The following is a 25,052-nucleotide window of genomic DNA, read 5'->3' on the forward strand; positions in this document are numbered from 1 at the left end:
ACAGTTCTTTGTTCAAAGGAATCAGTATACAGTGAGCTAAATAGCTGTTGTTTGAAAAGGCAATCATGACGTGCTGGCAGAGAAATATTTAATCCAATTGTGAATTATTTTATTATTGACATATCAATTTTAAAATTGAAGGTTTTTGCAGATGCATCAGCTACAAGCTACTGATGACTGACTGAAGACAAAACACATAAGTCTGGTACTTTAAAAGAGAACATATCAAGTTATGCATTTTTCCAGTATTTCAATTTGGAGTTTATTTTTGCAATTGTGTGTTTCAGATCTTACAAAACAAGAACAAGGTCACAGTCACGTTCTAGTTTTATTACAACTGACCTGCAGGCAAGAGTATAGAACTATTACATGAACACTTAAGATTCCATTTATAATGTTTTAAATATAGGAAGAAGTCAAACCAGTATACAGGATAAGAAATATCCATGAGCTCTGTAAAATAATGCAATGGTGATGATACTCAGCGAGCTCCATTTTCACAGACAAGTAAGGCATTATCCCTGCACAACAGCTTTGATAATTTTTATACATTTTCTATGGTACAGGAAAGAAAAATTAACCGAAGTTCACAATGTACAGTTCTTATTCTATTTTCACAGTTTGTGACCATTATACACCTTTTTTTTTTAAAGATACACTGTAATATATTCCTCACCCTTAATAGATTATAATCTAAGATTAATATAGGAATAAACTGCCAATTTTTACAGGCATTCCACTCAAAAAGTTTGAAGTAAAGTCCCTTGACATTCACATCAAGTTCACTTCTTCACCAGTAGAATTGAACACATTAATGAACTGCCAAGCAAGGCTGGTGGTGGGTCATAAGGAATTTTTGGTGGGGTTGGCAGATGGGCTTGTGTGTTTAGTCATGAAAGCAGACAAGAGGAACAAAAATTCTGCATAATTTTATAACTTTAGTGACTTACTGATCTACAGTGGACATACTTACTGGATATACTTGTCTGTTACAAAAACGTACAAGAAACTATCACACCCCTCAAAAAAAAAACCCAGCACACTCTCTAGACACTGTATGAAAAATAGAATCTCTCAAAGAATCCTCTTTGTGTAGCACAAGTCCTGGATCACGTGTAGCTAAAATTAAAACCATCCTGTAGCTACCTCAAGCAACAGAATTCTTCCAGATATTTAGCACCTCTGCAGCAGGGAAGTCACAGTGGTGTCGCATTAATCAGAAGACTCTGCACCTAGCATCTGGACTTGGCAATTTGTTCCTCTTACCGTTAAACAATTTTCCTCAGTAGACAAGTACAACCAATAATTAAATCAAACTAGTAGGCAATTGGTGTTATCACACCACTGTTAAACCTGGAGAACTTCAAGGTTTACAGCAGTCACAGGTATACATTAATTTTTGCATAAATAATTTCTGATTAAAAAATAGCACATTGAACCACAATATGAGCTGTCGGTGGGAAACATTTAAGAACATCACTGCCAGGTGCTTACTGCATAATCCATATATAGCCTGCTTTTGTGTAAGATCCTAAGACATCAATGTGCACATTTACAGACTGATCAACAAACAGGAAAACATTCGTTGCTTCAACACAAGCTTATTTTTTCCAGCATGCTTTACTCTTTGAGCATTCTGCCCAAAGTTACACCATAGTTCAGTCTTCTTTTCTGTAGATTTCAATAGACAATATTAAAACACTTTCTTCAGGTGCCTAGGCTAATTTTCCCAATAGTTACAAAGATATTGTACAGTGAATGACATTCAAGTCATATAAAAGTTCTGTTTCAGGGGAATTACCTTTTTGCAGCAAATCTTTCCTGTATTAATTTTGCTTTCTTTGCAATTCTCAGTCCACACACTTTTTTTGGTGAATGACATAGTGTTCAGTTATGCCTTTATTTAAAAATCATTTCAACTTTATTAACAGTAAAATACAGATTTTCTTTTCCTCCATGATAGACACTAACTATAAAGCTACAGAATTAAAATCAGCAAATCTATTGCACTTTGTGAAGCAAAATTCCTCAAGGTGCTTGAGACTGCACTGGAGTAACTTTTCCTGTTCGTGTACAAATTCCCTTTTGTTGAAGACAAAGCAGATATTTAGGAGTCTTGAGGGATCTGCTAAAAATATTCTATGCAATGGCGGGAACAGCTAGTCCGAGCCTTAGTCTTCCCAGTATTGTGTCGAAATGTCTTCAGCTTCAAACTGTTCCCACCAGCAGCTGCATAATATCCCACCAAGATCCAGATTGAAATGAACACACTGGCAGTCTCCATATCTTTCACCCGAAAAGGCAATAACACTCTCTGATCCACATAAACTCTCTTGATGACTTGGGTACAATGAGAAGGATGCTTTTCGAATGGACAATTGTGGGCAGACACGGATAAAATGGAACACCAATTTTTATTGCACAGTCTGTTTGAGCAAGTTAAAAATAGAAACACTGCAATGTGTCATAAAACAAATCTTTACACCTTGATTTCTTTCAGCCAGTTTTAAGGCTGTCTTTCCAGCAGCAGAATCAATCGACGTACATTGGGGAAACAGGGGTCGGGGGCATTTGATCCAAGATTCTGCAAACGTAACTTGCAACGTCCACCCTGCGCTCTTCATACATCAAGATGAAAGGATGTTTCTGAGTAAATGAAAAAATTGCATGTTTCACTTAGGTGCATAACTCTTCTCAAAAACATCCATCACATACAGGAGTCAGTCTTTTAGCAAGAGTCAATTACTAGCTTTATATAACACTAGTCCAATGCTAACACTTCTACTGCAGTTTATGAAGATTCACATTCATCATTTAACAGAAAAATTCATGCATTGACAATGTGGAAAGGGAGCTTGGGCTTTCAGCAGCACCGACCATGAGCTTTTCCTGGGTATGCTCAGTCGGATGAGGAGACTTGCATCAGTATAACTTTAAACAAGGTATAGAAGAACTTAACCGGAGATCAATTAGCTAATCATAGAACAATAAAGCACAGATGACCACTTGGCTCCATGTCAGGTCTTTGAAAGCTAACAATTTAGCCTCTTTGCCATGGCTTTCCCCATTGCCCTGCAAATTAGAGTCACAGAATGTTTTTTACAGCACTGAACAAATCTGCTCAGCTCAGCCTGTCCGTGCTGGTCATCAAGCATCCAACAATTCTAATCCCATTTTCCATCCATAGACTTGTATGCTATGGTATTGTAAGTGGTCATCTAAATACAACCTAAATGTCTGCGAGTTTGCACCTCTACCATCCTTTTAGGCAGAGAGTTCCAGATACCTACCACCCTCTGGGTAGAAAGAAAACTTCAAACCCCCTCTAAACCTCCTGCTCGCTGGTTACTGACCCTCTACAAGTCGCAATAGTTTTTTTATTCAACTCATCCATGGTATGTTGGTATCACTGGCCAGGTCAGCATTTATTGCCCAACTCTAGCTGCCCAGATCATCATTAAGACTCAATTCCCAGATGTTTATTGATTTGAAATTCCACCATCCACACTGGTGGGACTTGAGCCTGCACCCAAAGAACATGTTTTGGGTTTTTGGATTAACATTCTAGTGATAATACCATTAGGCCACTGCCTCCCTTCATTTCTATGATATATGTATCTACCATTTCTATGCCCCATTCCACCCACCAAATATTTATTCAGTGGCCTTGTGAAAATTACTGAATCTAATTACACCACCAATTCAAGCAGTGCATTCAGTTCAAAACGAATTGCATTTTTGCCAGTTCCTTAAAGCTGTGTCCTTTGATTAGCTTCTGCCACTGGAAACAGTCTTTCCTTAATTATTCGATCAAAACTATTCACAGTTCAAACATTCAAATCAAATCTCTTAACCACCTTCACTTGGACGAGAAGTACTCCAGTTTTGCTAGTGTCTCATCCCTGGTACCATTCCAGCAAATGTTCTCTGCACTTCTTCAATGGCCTTGATAATCTTCCTAGATTTGGACTCAATATTCCAGGTGAGGCATAACAATGATTTACAACAATTTTTGTACTAAACATAAAGCTAAGGATTCCACATATAATTTTCAAAATAAAACTGCAACCTTAATGGCCTCTGCCAAATAGGTGTATAAATACAACGCAGATTCCCGAAAGATTCACTATGTGGTTTGTGACACCCTGCTTCCATCCAAAACACATAATTTAACACTTTTACACATGAAATTTAATCTGCTGTATGTCTGCCCATTTCAAAAGTCTCTCTATATTACCTTCCTTACTCTTTACATTTGCATTTATGACCTATAAACCCAGGCCTAATTCAAAAATATAGGTTACAAATAGCAGTGGTCTTGGGACCAATCGTTGTGGTGACACCAGAGTATGCCCTTTCACACCAAAAGACATATTTACCATTACCCAGTTCCAATTCTCAGTTGCCATTTTAATCTTGCTAGCCAGCCAAGTATATGGAACACCTTTGAATATCCTGTGAAAGGCCACATGCACAATATTCACAATACTACCTCCAACTTCCTCCATTCACTGACAAATGACAAGTTCAATCACAACCAGGTTATTTCAAGACACCTCAAAATTTAGGATGTCCTCAAATGTTAGAATGAAGACTATTCAACAAAGCAAGAACATAGAAAAGGTAGAAACTTTTAGCTCAAATCAGCAACTGTTTGGTGTGCATGCCCAAAACAAACAAATGTCAATAGGTCACAATATTGCTACTTAATTTGTTTAATTTATCCATCATCAAACATTTTGCTTTCTCTTTTATCACTGCACTAAGAATTGCAATCAGGGAGCAGGAGTTATTACAGAATCAAGGATTTATCATACAGCAATCAAACAATCAACAGATCTACCGGTATACATGCAAAGGAGAGAGGACCTTTTCCTGTATTTACAACTGATCAGGTTGAGATTTTACTTTAGAACCAGGAAAGAAAATAAGTATACACAAAGTAGTTGGGAGATGATGTTAGACTTTGAGAAGGTAGCTGGCATTGCTGCATTGTCACTACTTGATCAGATGTGTTTGACTGGTTCATGTGCAAATTTTCAGTCCCATGCCAGATACATGTTTTGCTGTTGTGGCTAAAATATCAAGAACAATACTTATTGTTCTCAGTGGTAAAGGTAACTCATATTCTGATTACCCAGTTACTGCAAAAAAAGTGATTTCCAGAAGAAATCTGTCTTTGAAGTGCTTGAACAAATGTACCAGTATGGGATTACCCTTTGTTGCTTTGACTATTTTGGAGAGGTATTTAGCAGCTTTTTATCAACTATATTGAGAGATCCTGGATTCCAAACAAATCTCTACCTCTTCATTAAATGTGTTGGTCACCCGGTGCGAAATTCTTTTTATATGCCCTGGTGTAAAACATTATTTCATCACACACTTGTGAAGCATTTGGTAAAGTTAAACACATTGTTAGTGACTTAATTGGAGAGTTTTCAAAATCATCTCCTTTGGTTAATGTGGTCAAACAGCATGGTACGGCTGCATTATTGGACTGAGTAAAAGAATATGATAGTCATGCACATGGTTTCTGATCTGCAAAAAAATGACTTTTGTTGCATACTATCCTATTTATGTAATAGCACTGCAAACTTTCTTTCATAGAGGACTTACGAATATTGACTTTCTCTTCATATGAATTGAGAATAGGACTAAGTTTAGCAGACAATTGCATATGGTTACTTTTTTTTTAAAGCAACCTTAAAGCTACAAGATTACAAGGCAAAACAAAAATTCTGTACTACAAACTGCAATTTTACAATGTGGGTGGTCTCTATTTTATATAAATGCTAACTGAGCTATTCACATATCACCATGATGGCTAATCATTCACTATTTTGAGAATAAGGCATGTATTGAAATTATAAGATGCAATATGTATTTGATATAAGCCATTGGCTCCCACACTAAACAGAATGGAAATTTAGGAATTGAGCAGAAGTTGCTATATAAAACAATTTAAACTCACCAGAAGCTCTTTATACTTTGGCCTTTTGGACTCATCCTTTGTAAGGCTAGAAGAGAAACAAAATATTACATACAGTAATACAGACACAAACTGTATAGTATATTCCATTGATGTCAAATCAAAATTTGGTTACCCAGCATGTATTATTGACCATTTATGGAGATCACTACATCCTCTCCCAATTACATCCATCCGCACTTCCAAATTCCTTCTGAAGATTCCAACTTTGAAATATACAGATGTCAAAGATCTTATATTGCAGTTTGTCTGATGACCCTTCAAGACTGACCTTGAGATATTACTGGCATATTATTTCACATGCAAGTTACGGGGTAAAGGCAAAAGAATGGCACCAAATCATAATGCTCATTTAGAGAGCAAAATTGATACGTCAAATAAAGAAAGAGGAAGGAGCTCAAACAGAGTTAGGAGGACTAAAAGAGGCTATGGAATGTCCTTGGCCAGCAGGGGGTAAGAAGAATCCCAAGGCATTTTATACATTTGCTAGGAGCAAGAGGATGCTGGGAAAAGAGTAAGTACACTCAAGGGTTAAGGGAAAGGTGTATGAATACTCTCAGGCATGTTAACATAATGGGGGAGGAAGCGGCGTGTGTCTTGAAATACATTTAAGGTAGACAAGTTGTAGGGCTGGTTTGGATCTATCCCAAGATACTGAGAGGGGCAAGAAAGGAAATAGCTGGGGCCTTAACAGATATCTTTGCCTCCTCTTTGGCCTCTGAATGACTAATGTTATTCCTTTAAAACGGGAAACAGAGATAATCCGGGTAATTACAAGCCGGTGAGCCTGATGCCAGCAGTAGGGAAGTCTTTAGAGAAGATACTGCGAGACAGTATTTAATCACAATTGGAAGCAAATGCACTTCATGACAGGCAGCACGTGTTTGTGCAGGGAAGGCCATGTCTCACCAACTTCATTGAGGTTTATGAAGAGGTGACAAGAATGACTGAAAGGCAGTGGATATTGTCAACATACAGTCATAGTGACGTACAACACTGAAACAGACCCTTTGGTCCAACTCGTCCATGCTGACCAGTATCCTAAGTTAATCTAGTCCCAGTTGCCAGCATTTGGCCAATATCTCTCTAAACACTTCCTATTTATACACTCATCCAGGCACCTTTTAAATATTGTAATTGTGTCAACCTCCACCACTTCCTGGCATTCATTCCATACACGCACCACCCTCTGCATGAAATAAGTTGCCCCTTTTAAATCTTTCCCCCTCACCTTAAACATATGCCCTCTAGTTTTGGACTCCCCTATCCCTGAGGAAAAGGCCTGGACTAGTCACCATATTCAAAAGGGATTAAATAACATATTTTATGGCAGGGTGGTACAGAAGTTACAGTCTCATAGGATCTGGGGTGAGCTGGCTAGATGGGTACAAAACTAACTTGCTCATAGAAGACAGTAGTCTTCTATAGAGGGGTGCTTTTCAGATTGGAGATCCGTAACTAGGGTATTACATCAGGATCAGTGCTGTTACCCCTGTTGTTTATAATATAAATAAAAACAAATGATCTGGTCTGGAAAAGTCAATGACAAGAGGGCATGGACAGGATCAAGGTGAGAAGGGGTGGTTGGGGAGGAAAGGGTGGTTGGGGAGGAAGGGTTGGTAAAATGTTTCATGCAGAAGGTGGTGGGTGCCTGGAATGCACTGCCAGTGAAGGTGGTGGAAATATTAGCAACATTTAAGGTGTATCTTGACATACACATGAACAAGTGGTGAACAGAGGGGTCAAAACCATAAATGGGTAATAAGTAGTAATTCTAAATAAGGATCGGTTGGCTGAATGGCCTTTTTCTGTGCTGTATTGTATTGCATTGCATTGCATTAATGGCGCCGTAACAACTCTGATTCTGCGAGAAAATCTTTGGCAGCACCTTGAAAATTTGTGACCAATCAACTAGAAGGATAAGAATGGCCAGTGTATGGGAGGTTTATCATTGTAAGACACCCACCAACTGACTTTGTTTTAGTTCCTTCCTTCATTGTCAGAACCTTAGAACTTCCTGCCTGACAGCATTGTGGGAGCACTTCCATCATGTCACAATGCGGTTCAAGTAGCCTAACCATCACAAACCCAGCTTTCCATCCATTGACTCCATATATACTTCCCATCTTGCCTTGGGAAATCAACTAACACAAGGACCCTCCCGACCCCAGTTATATCCTCTTCCATGCTATGTCACTGTCTACGGACTGTTGCACCTGCCTTCCATCTGGAAGGATGGCCTATTTAGCCAGCCCTGGAGCATTCACAGTTTGAAGCTGTTTTCACTCCCTCACTCACCATTAACAGCTCATCAGCTGCACTGCTCAATGGCTGGTATTACTTTCATGAGCATTGCTTTCACTCCTAGCCTATCCTTGTAGCCTAAGCCACTGCTCCAGATCTTCACCCACATTCCTGGATTCTCAGCCAGACTCCTCTGACATGTGGAACTATAGCCTCTGTAATACCTTATGCACCCATACAACTGGTGTAATGTGATTATGAACAGACTGTTGTGACATCGACTATACATGCACAAATTCATGCTTAAGGACTTCTATTGCTGAACAGTCATGTGTGCATGCACAGGCTACAATTTTGATGCCAATTTTTGAGTTTGTGCCAATTATTCCATCCTATTATTGGTAAATGAATCCCAAACCTCAAACCTTGACAGACCACCAGGTGGCAGCAAAATCTAATACAGGTTCATTCTTCAGAGTTCAGGGCTGGTTTAAGAGCAATAAACAGCAAAACTGGAACATAAAAATATCAGCGGCTGCATTGAACACATGCAAACTGCTTGCAAAAAGAAATCTTAAGATCTTCACTTAAATATACGGAATCATTTTAATGGCAAAGTTAACATGCACTTTATAGCTGACCTCTATCTTTCCTAGTTCTGAATCTGCAGAACAGATTTTCATTTGCCTAAAAAGTGTTTAATTTTAAGAGCACACAAAACAGGTGCAGAAATGGATCCAATTCTTCCATTAAGATAGATCATTGCTTATTGGAGCCTTATTTCTGGAGCATTATATCTCTCCCCTAGAATTCTTGTAGGTCAAAAATCTCTAAATGAGCTGTATACCTCAGGATTCATGCAACAATCTTGCACGTGTCTTTTTAAATAAACATTTTGAAAATACATAGTGAATTGAAATTCCTAAGTATCGTGTAAGTAAAAAATTTAAATTAAACAGCATCACAGAAAGCTCTCATCATGTTCGACCAGAAAGCAAAAGTTGCCAAAAACATTATTTTCAGTAATTCATGATATTCATAAAATTGAAGTTATGCCAGAGGCTAAGATGGCAGTTTTCTTACCTCACGGTTGCAATAAACAAATCAAAATGGTTAATGCTCCTACATAGTGCAACAGAGAGATATTGTTAAATGAAATGCTTAGATATGGATACTGGTAATTTGAAAATGAAGTGGAAATAAGTTGGGTCCAGAGGACTGACAGGGTAAGGAAAGCAGAGGGTGGGATTAGTAAAGTGCAGTTTTTATGTTTTACTTGTACAGGCTCGGATCGGAGTATAACCTTAATGTCTTAACCTCAACTTCATTCCATTTGAGTATTTACTTCAATTTAAACAGGTGGGTTAAATGGCTAGCCCAGTACAGAATGAAATTACTATTTAAATGCACATACAAAAATCTGAAAAAAAGATATTCCACATCCTGATAACTTCATAGCAGAACACCCCAGAATGGCAAAAGCTCCTTTCTTGGTTTCAAAACTTTTAGTTCTTTCAGAAGTCAAAGGCAATACTATTATCCATAAGGTGTGAATAATGAAGCAGAGATATGATGGGAAACTGGTGACGGCCATGTACAAGTATTGGTTGCCTGAACCGTGGAGCTGCTGGATGGATGGTACTGAAAAGACATGGCTACACAACATCTGCAATAACCACACACCAACCTTGGTAGCCTGTCTGATAAATATACAAGTATAAAGAGTGACAGGAAAGTGCAGAAAGTACTCAAATAAGGTGGTACTTGGTGAATGAAACATCTTATTTGCAATTAACTAATCTGCTTCATTCTTACCACAAGTTAACAAAGTTGATGAAGCTGGGAGAAAATGCTCTCTCCTCAGAGTTGCAAAGCTGTGGGGGATCTCCTTTTACTACCTGGGTTAGTTGATCAAATACACTGTTCCATTTTGGATAAGGGAATCGTCCAGTGGCTAGTTCATACTAGAAAACAGTAAAAAATTGAAGTTACTACAGACTTCATTTTCAGCACACTGATTTAACTTAACATCTTACAGTGCTAACAGGCATATTACTTACTAATGTGATTCCCAAACTCCAAACATCTGATCGGACATCGTAGCCTTGTCTTGAAGCACTTGGATCTATTCTTTCAGGCTTTTTTGAAGGGGGGGGGGGGAAAGAGAGGAAGAGAGAGACAGGGAGAGACAGCAGAATTGGAGGAGAGAAAAAGGAGAGGGAAACATTTATTGATGTTAATTGTTCAAATTACTTTCTCCCATTAGAAAATACATCTTGCCCAATTTCTTAAGAAATATAACTGCATTCTTCAGGATAACACACTGGATAATTTAATCTGAATTGCATACAATTGTTGGGGTTGTCTTTTCCTTTGGTTTTGTTTTCTCACTCAGAGGAGAGCACCATGCCTTCAGCTAGGCCATTACGGGAATGACTCAAATCAAAAACTCTGCAGATAAACACAAACCCGAAGCCTGTTGGTACAGAAAATCAAATGGATTGTGCAAAAACATTACCAGAATTTGTGATACGCTTGATTATACTGTATCTCTCATTTCATAACTCAAGAGATATTTGGTTGTACGGCTCATGGAATTACAATGTTGCAAATGTGGTCTAGACAACTTTAAACACCCATTCTTTAAGTGCTACAGTTCTGCAACATCAGAATTGCAGAAGTACCACTGGAGATAGATTGCACAAACTCAGGTACATTTAACCGTATTGTGGTGGACTGTAATACACTTCTATATTTGACACGAAGTGAGTTAATTATAGAACGAAAAAGCATCCTCTCTGAATCCAAACATTATCAGGGCATTCCCTACAGGAAACGTTTGAACTCTATCCTCAGACCAAGCATCCTTCTGACATCTGTAAATGCTTCTAATTTGTACCCATTTTTGCATAGTGGACCTGAGCCAACTAATTTAAAATCCTTTCAGGTAGCAGATGTGCCTTCCCAATAATCTGAAACATAAACATACCTAGAACTTGCAATACCAAATATAGTAAGCTAACTCATGCTCTTAAACAATTAATCAGAACATATACTTTCAGAGCCACATACTAAGCTTTAAGCTGTTTAATTTACACACAAAGGCATTGTAATAATTGCAGTGCTATTTGAAACTTGATCATATTTCCTAAAATGCTTGCATTCTAGTCCTACCCCTAGTTCAGAAACTGGTTGGGCTTCAATTTGTAACATACCAATTAACCACGTACACCAATTTAAACTGTGCTGTTCAGAATACAAATGAGGTCTAAGTATGCATTTTATAAACCAAAGTACTCTACTGCCATAGCTAAATGCTGAATAAAAAACATTGGGCTATGAATGCAGCCTTATTCTCCCCTACCCCGATACTAACAAACATTCTGCGTTCTTCTAACATCTTAATAAATGGGCAATTTTCTTTAATAATTCAGAAGGCAACATTACAATTGTACTTAAAAGGTTCGGATGCCTTTATTTGCAAGGAAAATTTCAATAACACACACTGAGTTGCTATAGTAATCACACATATTAAACCATGATCACTTACTCATCTTTTTCTCTCTGAACAACTGACTCTCAATATGCCAGTTTTGAAAACATGTATTATTTACATTTACCAGTTAAGTACAGTTGAGACTTTGATGTATAAACAACAACGCCCAACACTCAACCACCCCCCAGAACCCCCTTCCACCAAGGCTTTCTCATTTGTTTAAAATAATAAATAGTGCCCCATTATCCTTACATCTGGCCAAAACTCTCCTCAATCTGAACAGACAAGCCACTACTAAACATTGAATTAATTTATTTCAGAATTGTAGCATTGCAGGAAGAGACTTTAATATTGATATCTTTCTTTAAAGCTTACCAAATAACTTTAATGGCTTTCATTAAAAAAAACTAATTTTCTTATGGTTTTCAGGTCACTGTCTTCAAAGTTTCACAAGCTGACATAATCCTTAATTTGGTGGAGTTCCTCTAGATTGCATATGCAATACATGAAAGTTAAAATGAAACGAAGAGTACTGTGAAGGAATATTACTCAATCCATACATTATTTTGAAATAGTTACAGAAAGAATGGCAAGACAATCCAACTTTGCACTACAGTTTTTCAAATTGTTTTCCACTGGTTAAAAAGCCTATGTAATGTTTTCTTTGGTGTTGCCAGTGTGGTGGGATGGAGGGTGGTGATGGAGAGGAGAAGTTAAGCAGACAACAGTAATGTTAACTGAAGCGTTTCTGGGGCTGCAAGGAAACTCTTTGATGGCCTCCCTGCTAATTTGGGCCCTGCTCACTTAAGGACTGCAAGCACAGCTGGTGGCATTCATGAGGGTGAACAAGCAAATCATGGCACATCTATTTATAAACATCCTGGCACAAAGGTCCCTGGTTCAAAAGGTATTCAATGCCCAATTGAAACCTGGTCGATGGAAAGGAGGCAGCTACTAGTCTTGCTGCTGACCCGGTTAGTCCCACATTCCCTTTCGACAGGGCTCCCCACTCCACCATTTATCTCTGGTCAAGGATCCTGCAAACATCCAGGCCGCATGTGGGTGTTTTACTGGCAGCAGCCATATGACCATAGGAGCTACTAATTAACCAGGCTGCCAGCTGCTCTCAGCTGCTATTTGGGGTCCCCAATCAACGGGAAGGTCCTACGGCTAATCAGTCATGTGCCTTAGTTGAAGGTGGTATGATGGGCCTTTCTAAGAGTCAGATGATGCATGTTGTCTTGACACTGACATCATTCTCTAATGGAACTTACAGAACCAAGAGGTGTACACAAAGAGGATCTGCTGGGTTGCTACAGTACATTCTGTAGATAGCACATCAGGTAGCCACCATGCACAGGGAGCATGGATACCGAATTCTGTGGCAAACTGCTATCACTAGACCTCTTTAATGGAGTTGAATGGACATGCACTCAAACAGTCCATCATATTGACTATAATTAACAGCAGTTGAAAAGCGTGGCACTGGAAAAGCACAGCAGGTCAGGCAGCATCCGAGTAGGAGAGTTGACAATTCGGGCATAAGCCCTTCCGCCTGAAATGGTGAAGCTCCTGCTCATCGGATGCTGCCTGACCTGTGCTTTTCCAGGGCCACAATTTTTGACTCTGACTCTCCAGCATCTGCAGTCCTCACTTTTTCCTAGTCCCTGTAATTAACAGAAGCCTGCTTTGCAAATTCACGCTATTGCAATTATTGTTCACGTTTGTCAGTTACCAGCTTAGCCAGAAGTCTCTTTTCCCAAGGCAAGTGTTCAAAACTGCAAGGACTAGGCTTCTCTAAAAGTCATAGATTAGTACAAACTAGAGGAATATACTTGCCTTTACCATTCCAAGAGTTTACAACTACGTGCATTATGCATCATTCAATATCATAAAATGTTCCAAGACTATTCAGTGACGTGCACTCAAACAGCAAATCACATGGGGGGGGGGGTGCAATATTTAAAGAGGGAGCTGGGCCTATCTGCAGTCACAGATAGTATGGAAGAAAAGTTGGGTAAATCAGCTGTTTTGTGCAAGGCAAGTTGAGAGCACAGGTAGTGCTTCCAACTTCAATAGTTTAAAATCTGATTATTTTCAGCTTTCAGTCAAGCTCAGAGAAAAACAATGAGTTTTCAAGGTTATATCACATGGAAACCAGGTACAGCTACCATTTAGATACAAAATTGGCTCCAAGATAGGAGACAGAGGCTGATGGTAGAAGAGTTATTTTTCAGACTGAAGACCTGGAACCACCAGTGTGCCACAAAGATCAATGCTGGTTTCTCTGCTTTTCAAAATTTATATAAAAGGATTTGGATGTGATCATAGGAGATATGATTAATAAGTTTGCAGATGACGCCAAAATTGGTGGAGCAACGAAAGCGAACGAGGTTATCTCAGAGTTCAATGGGAACTCGATCAAATGGACCGATGGGCCAAGGGGTGACAGATGGAGCTTAATTTAGAGAAATAGGAGGTGTTGTATTTTGTTAAGGCAAATCAGGGCAGGACTTATACACTTAAAGGTAGCATCCTGGGGAGAGGTCCTGAACAGAGAGACAGTGGCGTGCAGGTTCATAGTCCCTTGATGGTGGAGTCACAAGTAGACAGGATAGTGAAGCTGGTGTTTGGTATACTTGCTTTTATTGGTCAGAACATTGAGCATATGAATTGGGAGGTCATGTTGTGGCTATACAGGACATTGGTTAAGCCACTTTTAGAATATTGCGTCCAATTCTGGTCTCCCTGCTACAGAAATTATGTTATTAAATTTGAAAGTGTTCAGAAAAGATTAACAAGGATATTACTGGAGTTAGATGGTTTGAGCTATAGGAAGAGACAAGGACTGAGGCTATTTTTACTTCAGTGTTGGAAGGTGAGGGGTGACCTTATATTAGTTTATAAAACCATGATGGACACGGATATGGTGAATAGTCAACATCATTTTTCCCAGGTTGGGGGAGCCCAAAACTAGAGGGCATAGGTTTGAATTGAGAGGGGAGAGGGGAAAGATATAAAAAGGGACCTAAGGGACAACGTTTCCATGAAGAGGGTAGTGCGTATATGCATTGAGCTGCCAGAGGAAGTGGAGGAGGCTGGTACAATTACAGTATTTCAAAGGCATATGGATGGCTACATTAATAGGAAGGGTTTAGAAGGACATGCCAATTGGGACTAGATCAGTTTAGGATATCAGGTCAGCATGGATGTGTTGGACTGAAGGGTCTGTTTCCATGCTGTACAATTCCATGACACCATGGGAAGTATAAATAGCTAAAATTTCAACAATACAAATGAAAGAAAACCACTGCATCATCTAACAGGTATAATGACTAAAAGGAATACATGCTCTTTTACTGAGATTACATCAGCTAGGATCAGCCTTTTAAATAAGCTACTTATGAGGCAAGCACACCATGGTTTGAAAATGACTTCATTTTTGGGTGACCTTCAAATATAAATGACAGCTGTGATTACACTCTCCTTCTGCCCTCCATCCCACCACCAACCCTGCACATTTGCAGTAATTTCAGTTTGTCTGTCTATTTAAGCAATATTTAGTCGAGAAAACACTACTGAAAGTCAGAAACAAGTCTCATTAGAAATGTATAATTAGATCACTTTTAAATAGGCACTTACAATTCAAATGTTTTCATTTTTATTTTTGCTGTTCATTTGCTTTGTTTCAAATGCCAGATGCATTCAAATATACAGACTTTGGGTTTAGCCCTTCACCGTTTTTGTACATCTCTTTATATATCTCTTCCTGTCATGATCGGTTTATCTTTTCCTACATTAATCTCTCTCTCTTTGGCCTTGACTCTACTCTTTACCTGACCACATATTTCAAATTTGATCCTTGCCCCTATTATTCAGTTCAAAATCCTCTCTACTTCCCTGGATATGTAATTATAGGATTATTATAGGACCATAAAATGCAGGAGCAGAATGAGGCCATTTAGCCATCATGCCTGCTTTGCCATTCAATGAGAACTTGGGTCATCTGATAATCCTCAACTCCACTTACATATCTCATCCCCATAATTCTTATTCCCCTACTGATGAAAAAATCTGTATCAGCCCTGAATATACTTAATAACCCAGCCTCAATAGCGTCCTGCAGTAAAGAATTATATAGATTCAGTACTCCCCAGAGCAAAAAAATTGCTCATCTGCCTGAAAAGGTGACCTCTTATTTTCACACTACGCCTTCTGGTCCTAGATCCTCCCATGTGGGGAAACAACCCCTCTGTTCACAATCGTGTCAAACTTTTCCATAATCTACGATGACATGAATAACACAATTAAAATGGGCTCTATGAAACAGCTAAAAAGGATAGAAATTAATCTGCCCTTAAATTTCAAAACAATTTACGGATAATTTCAAATCAATTATGACCTATCCTTGGCTCAACTAAGATCTTAAGCACAATACACAGAATTTTAAAGCTAATCAGAAATTCATTACACTAACAAAATTGGTGATCACTGATGAACTACTAGCCAATGCTTATATCAAGGCATTTCAAAAGTTTTGTCTGAGCATTTAAATACAAAAATTGTGCAGGATCAGTTCGAATCAAGTTTCTTCCTTACTTTTCTGAATCTTTGTACACATGAACACAGATTTTCTGCTCTGCACTCACCAACCTACAATTTCCTATCCATTCACTTGGATAGTTACACAATTGCAAGCTACTACATGCATAAGAAAACAATCTTGGCTAAGCCCTCTAACAACAATCTTAGCAATGCGTAATAGCTTCAAATTTTAAGCAGAACCTCCACTTGAAGTTATTTTATTAATAAAATGCTTCAGGCTTAAAGAGCAACCCACTATCCATTGAAGCAAAGACACATGACCAAGCAGTTCCAAGTTGGCAAAATCGCTAGAACCTTAAATGCGTTTAGAAATGTAGAAAACTAAGCAATGTGATTCCGAGATTTGCATTGATTGTTATGCATAAAATTATCACACTGCAGTAGATAAGATGTCCTGCAGGTGCTCATGTCCCTTTATCACTAATCCAAGTGAGGGAGATCAGATTACAAATGGGTGAAAACAATTTGTGAAAATTCACCTTTTGCAATTACTGGAGACATCCTAATTGAAATGTTAAAAAAAATGAAGAGAGTAGGCCATTCAGCCCTGCACCATCTTTCATGCTGATCATGCCTATCAGTCATCTGTTCCCCCTCCTTTTCCCATATATCCTTTGATCCGTATAGTTCAAGTGTTATACCCAACACTTCCTTGAAATCATACAATGCTTTGGCCTCACCTGTTTCTGGGGTAGTGACATCCACAAGCTCATCGCTCTCTGGATGAAGAAATTTCTTTTCATCTTAGCCCCTAAATGGTTTTTCCCACATCCTTAGACCGTGACCTGTTCTGGACTCCCCTGTCCAGTCATGTTTTAATTTTGTAGATTTCTGTGAGACTTTCATCCTTATTCTTCTGAATGTCAATAACATAATCCAAACGATTCAACCTCCCCTCATGCTTCAGTCTAACCATCCCAGGAATCAGTCTGGCAAACTGTACCTGCATTCCCTCAATAGCAAAAAGCATCCTTTTTCGGATAATGAGACCAAAACCGCACACAATATTCTCTGTGGTCTAAGGCTCTGTGCAATTGAGCACAACATCCTTGCTCGTGTACTCTAATCCTTTTGCTAAGACGACCAACATACCATTTGCCTTCTTTACTACCTGATGCACTCTCCATATTTACTTTCAGTCACTCGTCTGTGGGCACCCAGGTATTGTTGCACCGTCAGATAATAATCCACCCTCCTGTTTTTACTCCCAAAATGGATAACGTCACATTTATCCACATTATACTGCATCTACCATGCATTTACCTACTCACTTAGCTTGCCCAAAATACATTTAAGCCTCTTGCAAAACTGAAATATGCAGTAACTGCAGTGGATTTTTAAAAACATTCAACACAGTGGGAATGCTACATTTGTGTTTTGAATTTTACAGTAAAGGAAAAAGCAATGAGTTTTATAAAACAAACCAAAAAAAAAAGATTTTTATCTGGTACATAAGCAGAAAAACTGTGGATTTGTTGATTTTAAATAGGAAAATATGAAATCGTTCTAAAATACAATATGCCCATTTTCACAATTACAGCACAAAAAAAGCAATCATTTCCACATTTATACTGTAATGCATATTTCTATGCAACTACTATGACAGTTTGTGGTTTCAAAGTATTAACAGGAGCAAATACAATTGTGCTCTGCTGCTAATTTTACGTTTTCCCTTATCACCCCTCCTCCTATATTAACTCAGTTGGCTGGACAGCTGGTTTGTGATGTAGTGTGACACCAGTGAGAGTTAAATTCTCACACCAGCTGAGGTTACCAAGGACAGGCATGGTGATCCTCAGGTTAAACCACTGCCAGTCGTCTTTATGTAATGCGAGAGAGCGAAAAAGAAAAGTCCTATGGCCCACTAAAGATTATGGTGACTTTACCTTCATTATTTAAAGATTCCGGTCTATATTGCGGAGGTCACCACATCATGCAGGTTCAGGTACCAGCCAAAATAAATACTTGCAACCGAGTTGCACAATTTCAAAAAGAATAGTATCCGGGATTAAAGCCAATCTGCCCGAAAGTGTTTGATGAAAGGGAAAAAGTAGTTTTCTTCTTGAAGCAATCCTAAGAATGGTCTCACGGCCAACAAATATTTGAAAACAGTTAAGTGCGTTCATCTTCACTGAAGTGGTTTATATTTTGAATGAGAACAATAAATAGCAGCTAGAGTTCAGCAAACATCAAATAAAATTAGACTCACCTTTGCCAAAGTGAACCCCTTAATAAATGCCCTCATAGGAGTTAACTATGTTCAGGACATTTTGCAGTTCTGGCATGGATTATATGGTAAAGAATTAACTGGACACAATAAAAGGTGATCGTAGCAAGGATTAAAAGTTGACCTCAAAACCTCAAGTATTTTGCTAAAGTATTTTCTTAAATAGAGGTAATCAATGGTTAAACAATATGGGTAAGTAATTAGCAGAAATTAGACCACTCAACATGTAAATAATCAAATATTTAGGATAGTGGCCTGGGAACTATCCCTTTCAAGTTCTCAGTTCAATTACAAACAGGCTTAACTGCACCTTAACTCATCTTACTTGGCTCAAGAGGTTTTTTTGTGAAGAAAAGAGTTTTCCAAGTTCCCATTACTGTCCATGAGAAAATGCTTGCTGACAGCATTGCAATTAGCAAAACTCTTAATTTTAACATTATGCCACCTTTGGATTCTTTAGAATCCTATTGTCAACCATCCAGACCCTCCCGTCCCAAGTGTGTCAAATACTATGGCTAATTTGAATATAAACATTGAAGTAACAAAGGTCATGCAGGTTATTAAACTTTAAAGATGATTACTTGGAGGAGTAAATAAAAGACAATCCTTTTCCTCTAATGATTCTTGACATTAAACGGAAATATATACATTCGTAAAGAGTGCAAGTAGTTTCTGGAACACCAACAGGTGCCGTTAATCAATTATGGAGTAAAAACCAAACTGAACATTTTTTTCTATTCTTGTACGACAATTCTGGCAGCCAGGAATTATCCTTCCAATTGAGATTATCAATTAATTAGTTGTCGAACTTGCTGAGTTCTTCCCAGCTGTTTTTAAATTCTAAGTTTCTAACATTCAGTGTATTTTGTTGTAGTATTGATGAATATCAGGAACACAGCTTTGCACTGAAGAAAGGTATTGCTGCTCCATCTTTGGTCAAGTGGACTAATTGTGTTTGTACCCAGAAACTGCTTTCATTCTTTCCAATATAAAAATCTCAAATTTGTATAGGAATCACTGAAAGACTGCTGTTTCTTTTGAGAGAGATGGCAAGAAAAGAAATTGGGTACCTTGACAGTACCTGCACCAGTGTCAAGGTGATGAACTTAAACGTTCAGAGAGAAAACTAACAGGCAGGTGCAGCAAATAACTATGAAGACAGACAATGTCTTCACCTTTGTCACGAGGGTTTGAGAATAGGTATCTTGGTGCAATTGCATTGACCATTTTTGAGACCAGATCTGAAATACTGTGTGCATTTTTGGTCCCATTTCCGACAGACAGACAGACAAGTTTCATAGACTGTGTGCAGCTGAGGTTCAAGTAAGCTAAATGCTAGAATGGTAGGACTGTCCTACAAAGAGACACTGAGGCAACCCACCCTGTATTTTCTCAAGTTTAGAAGAATGAGGTGATTCTCAGAAACTTAATTTTTTTTCTAAAAAAGGGTTAGGATAGATGCAAAAGATGTTTCTTCTGGCTGGGACATCTAGAGTAAATGGACACCCTCACTGATGAGGGGCAAACCAGTTAGGTTTGAGACTGAGGAAGAATTTCTTCAGTGGGAAGTAAATTTAGAGAATTCGCCATTCCTGAAGGCCGTGGAACCTCGATCAGCAAATAAGATAAAGGTAGAGATCGTTAAGAATTTTAGATACTAATTACTGCAAGGGATATGGGGATAGCATGGGAAATTTATACTGAAGTCAATGATTAGCCATGACCAAGACTGCAGCACGAGGTCTGAATAGCCTAGCCCTGTTCTCAAATTCATATAAACTGCTTTTCCCTCTGACTCAATCATATCTGTGCGGTCCTTCAGGTTGCATCTCAATATTTCATGAATTTCCACATAGTAATGCCAGAAAAACTGTTTACTGCACAGTAATTCATTTCCTGGCCAACATGCAACATCATATGCTGTGAAGCGATCACTTTGTCTGCCTTACCAAAGCATATGACAATTAAATGTTGCATTTTGAAAACTAACAATCCACCTCAGATGTTGCCCTCAATAAATAAACTTGCGATGAAACAGTTCATCTGACTCATACTAATTTCAGCTTGGATTTTCATGACAGTATCACAGTGCAGCTTTCCTCTTTTCTTTAGCAGCTGCTTTTATATTTACAAAGCTTTGAGCCCAATCCCATGAGTCCACCTATGTCTGAATCTATTTCCTTTTGATTGTTAGAAAATAAATGTGCTAGGCTGAGAAAATTCCATTCGAATTGAAAACTATTCTAAATGTTGTCTTTTCTAGAACATCTGGCATGCTTATTTTATTCCAGACATAAAATTTACTTAACATAAGAGGAGTGATAAAATTGCTTTTTGTTTTGAAATTTTCGTTCTTGGTTTTTACTTCACAGCTTAGTCGACAAGATGATTTTACATATTTTATTCACATGAATCATCTTCCATGTGGTTATGATGCTGTACAACAACAGGGGCTATTAAAAAAAAATCAGCAGTTTGATTTCCTGCTTTAGATAGAATTCACACAAAATACTTTGATTTACTCACATACTAATATACTGCAATGTCAATTCTTCAAATCTCAGCTTTCAACTGGGTGGATTATGAGCTTTGTAAGCCCATTTTTCAGCCAACCTTAAAAAGCACACCCGATTCCAAAGCAGAAGGTAAGCAGAATTACTTTCAGATTGAAGTTTTACTGGATTACTTTTCATGCTTATATTTCCTTGTCAAGCTGTAAACTAAGCCTTCTTTGTCCCCAAAATATTTCTCCTTTTCTTTTGAAGATATTAATCCCCCACAGAAGTATCACCCCACAGCTAATACATGCTCTAGAACCCTACTCAAATGGCCATTGTCTACATTTACATTAAGTGTAATAAGGCTGAAAGGAGGAAGGGAAGCCTGTGGTGCTGTTCTCAATTGACATCTATTGACTTTCAGGAGGAATTACTAAAATGTGGAAAGTGTGTTATTTTTGTTCAAGAATCAAGAAATAATGGGGCCAACTAAGTTCACATCTGCCTATGTTGAAGTCCACCCACTGCCCAGATAAGGTTCATGTCAAACACAGCAGATCTGACTAGATCTACTGGGAAGAAAAATTGACTCTTTTTAAAAAACTTTTATTTTGTGAACACTTATTCAATGTGGATGTACTTCAAGTAAAATGTATTTTTCTCATTGAACTTCCTTTCTTTCCTCTTCAACATCAGTGATAACATTTGTTAATTCAAATTTTAAGACAAATACTTGCCAGAATTCGGATTTACTGAAATTCATTTCATTGCCATCAAAAATACATGCTTTTTCCTCCATGAGCAATGAATGACAGAAGAGGGAAACTACAAACCTGAGGAGAATGAATGAACACACAAGATATACCCAGAGATTGCTTTAAAAAAAAGAACAGCGGATGCTACAAATCAAAAACAAAATCAGAAACTGCTGGAAAACAACACATTTTTCAGCAATTTTTGATTTTGTTCCAGAAATTCTTACTTCTAGTTTACTAACCATCTAAGCTTTCAGCAGCTGGAAAGTATACACTCAGATCACTCAAGAAAAATGGGATTACAGCTGATCTGTGCCAATGTCCATACACCCACCTTCCATACCTATCCCTAATAATGCCTGTAAATTCAAATTCTACTTAAGTATTCAGAAGTCTCAAAGGTGACATAAAGCTTAAAATAAATGTGAAAATTGAAGTCAGCTGAAATTACTAACATTCATTTTTTTCAAAACAAGTCTTGCAGTGTGCAGATATAGCTAAACATATTAGTTGCAAGATTGCTAGTCATGGGCCCGACAGAAGTATCAACTTTTGCCTGAAGATACTGAACAGCAGTGAAACCTAATTTGCAGCACCAATAGTGGGGGTGGGGGGTGGGGAAGAGAACCTATTCAACAGAGTAATTGATAAATTGTAACAATTCACTGGCCTTTGGCCATTTTTGCACTTTGTTTTTCTCGGAGCTTTCATATTTGAGAGATTATGCTTTGAAAGATGACCATTATGAGACTCATGGATCTTCAAGTCCAACAGCTGACATCACCATTAAGCTGAGCTCTTCCTTACTTAAAATTCGCATTCAATTTCGAGCAATGAGTCACTGGAGCTGGAAACTTGGCTAATATTCCCTTTTCCAAAACTGATACAAATTGTCCTACATCTCAATTGCTGCCCAGCTAAGGTAACAGCATGGACTACGGATGACATTTGCTTTATACTCTACGCAACTTAGCTCATCACCGCAAATCATTTATTCAGCATAAAATTGAGTTAACTGGAATTACATTTCACTCCACTGCATGAAGGTTAAGAAATGAAAGCAGTACATAATACTATTTATTGGGCTTCATCAGTTTACAAAACACTTTGCAAATTAAAATTCAAACATAGCAGGTCAGAAGTTAAAAATGTGTTAATAGATTATATAGCGTTAATATACATTTGTTACAGATTATCTCAAACATTTTTGCCTCCATAGTAGGTTGGATGTGCACACGCTGCCCCCAGAACCTATTGTGTAATAAATGCTATTTATGTATTTAAATACCTCAGTACAAGGGAAAAGAAACATGAATTCCCAAATTGCCATTGTTCTTAATGGGATCTCGCCAAGATCCCAGGTTGTGTGGTTAACATGGAGGACATTATTTTACTGGCACCCTGGGCAAACTATTTCCTTCACTCACCACCAAAAAAACACTTGGTCATCACTTCATAAAATATCTTCCCTCATTTGTCTGAAAAACAGACACTACATGTCAAAGCAATATATCAAGAATGAAATACTTTGAATGAGTGACTCAAAAACACCATATGAATGCAAATGTTTAGCTGAAAGCATGCTGGCCTGAATCAAAGTTGTCGATTCAAATCCCAAAGAAACTTGAAAGAAAGAAATATCAAAATTTATACCTCAAATCAGCACCAAGGTAATAAAATATAGAACTGTACAGGCCCTTTGGCTCATTATGTTGTGCCAAACATTTATCTGAACCGAAGATCAACGTAACCACCAAGGACCCATTACTCTCTGTGCAAAGAACCTACTTCTGACATCTCCCCTATACCTTCCTCCAACTACTTTAAAACTATGAATCCTTGTGACAGCCATTTCTGCCCTGGGGAGAAGTCTCTGACTATCTACTCCATGCCTCTCATCTTGTATTACCTCTCTTCCTTCTTCTCTCCGGTGTGAAAAGCCGAGCTCACGCAATCTCTTTTCCTAAGACATGCCCTCCAATCCAGGCAGTATCCTGGTAAATCTCCTCTACACCCTCTCTAAAGCATCTACATCCTTCCTATAATGAGGCAACCAGAACTGGATTCAATATTCCAAGTGTGGGCTAACCAGGGTTTTATAGAGCTGTGGCTTTTAAACTCAAGCCCCCTGTTCACGAAAGCCAAAAGACCATATGCCTTCTGAACAACCCGATCAACTTGGGTGGCAACTTTGAAAGATCTATGTATGTGGACCCCAAGATCCTGCGGTTCCTCCACACTGCCAAGAATCCAGTCTTTAACACTGTATTTAGCATTCAAATTCGACTTTCCAAAATGAATCACTTCGCACTTATCCAGGTTGAACTCCATCTGCCACTTCTCAGTCCAGCTCTGCATCCTGTCAATGTCTTATTGTAGCCTGCAACAGCCCTTGACACTATCTACAACACCATTGAGCTCTGTGTCATCTGAAACTTACTAACCCACCCTTCCACTTCCTCATCCAAGTCATTTATAAAAACTACAAAGAGCAGAGGCCTGAGAACAGTTCCCTGCTAGTCACAGGGCACCACGAGTCACCGGCCTCCAGGCAGAATACTTTCCATCTACTATCACTCCCTGTCTTCTTTCGGCCAGCCAATTCTGTATCCAGGCAGCCAAATTTCCCTTTATCCCATACCTCCAAACTTTCTGAATGAGCCTACCATGGGGAATCTTATCTAATGCCTTACTGAAATCCATATACACCACACCGACTGCTCGACCTTTGCCAACTTATCTTGTCACATCCTCAAAGAACTCAGTAAGGCTTGTGAGGCATGACCTGCCCCTCACAAAGCCATGCTGACTATTTTTAATTAAACTATGTTTTTCCAAATAGTCATTAATCCTATCTCTCAGAATCCTTTCAAGTACCTTGCCTGCCATAGACACAAGACTGACTGGTATGTAATTACCAGGGATTTCCCTTTCTTGAACAGAGGAACAACATTGACCTCCCTCCAATTATCCGGTACTACTCCCATGGGGTGAGCGAGCGAGAGAGCGCGAGTGAGAGAGCGGACGCAAAGATCAATCGCCAGAGGTGCAGCAGTCGCATTCCTTGCTTCCTGTAGTAACCTTGAATATATCTGGTCTGACCCTGGGGACTTAGCAATCTTGATGCTTCCCAGAATTTCCAGCACACCCACTTTCTTAACATCAATCTGTTCAAGTCTATTAACCCGGTCCACGGTGTTCTCACTATCAACAAGGTCCCTCTCACTCACGAATACTG

General features: G+C 38.6%; 1 protein-coding gene across 4 annotated transcripts in view; it reads right to left on the minus strand.

The window, feature by feature from the left end:
- Positions 1-237: 237 nt before the first annotated feature.
- map2k4a (mitogen-activated protein kinase kinase 4a) overlaps positions 238-25,052 on the minus strand; it is a 176,067-nt gene continuing 151,252 nt past the window's right edge. For all 4 annotated transcript variants that reach the window (XM_072558300.1, XM_072558298.1, XM_072558301.1 and 1 more), the window contains 4 exons: positions 10,294-10,371; positions 10,049-10,197; positions 5,972-6,017; positions 238-2,646 (listed from right to left, as the gene is read on the minus strand). In XM_072558300.1, the coding sequence (XP_072414401.1) occupies positions 2,533-2,646; positions 5,972-6,017; positions 10,049-10,197; positions 10,294-10,371 (387 nt within the window). In that variant the 3' untranslated portion in view covers positions 238-2,532. The remainder of the gene's footprint in view (positions 2,647-5,971; positions 6,018-10,048; positions 10,198-10,293; positions 10,372-25,052) is intronic.

This window comes from Chiloscyllium punctatum, chromosome 39, assembly GCF_047496795.1.
Source record: "Chiloscyllium punctatum isolate Juve2018m chromosome 39, sChiPun1.3, whole genome shotgun sequence".
Taxonomy (NCBI): domain Eukaryota; kingdom Metazoa; phylum Chordata; class Chondrichthyes; order Orectolobiformes; family Hemiscylliidae; genus Chiloscyllium; species Chiloscyllium punctatum.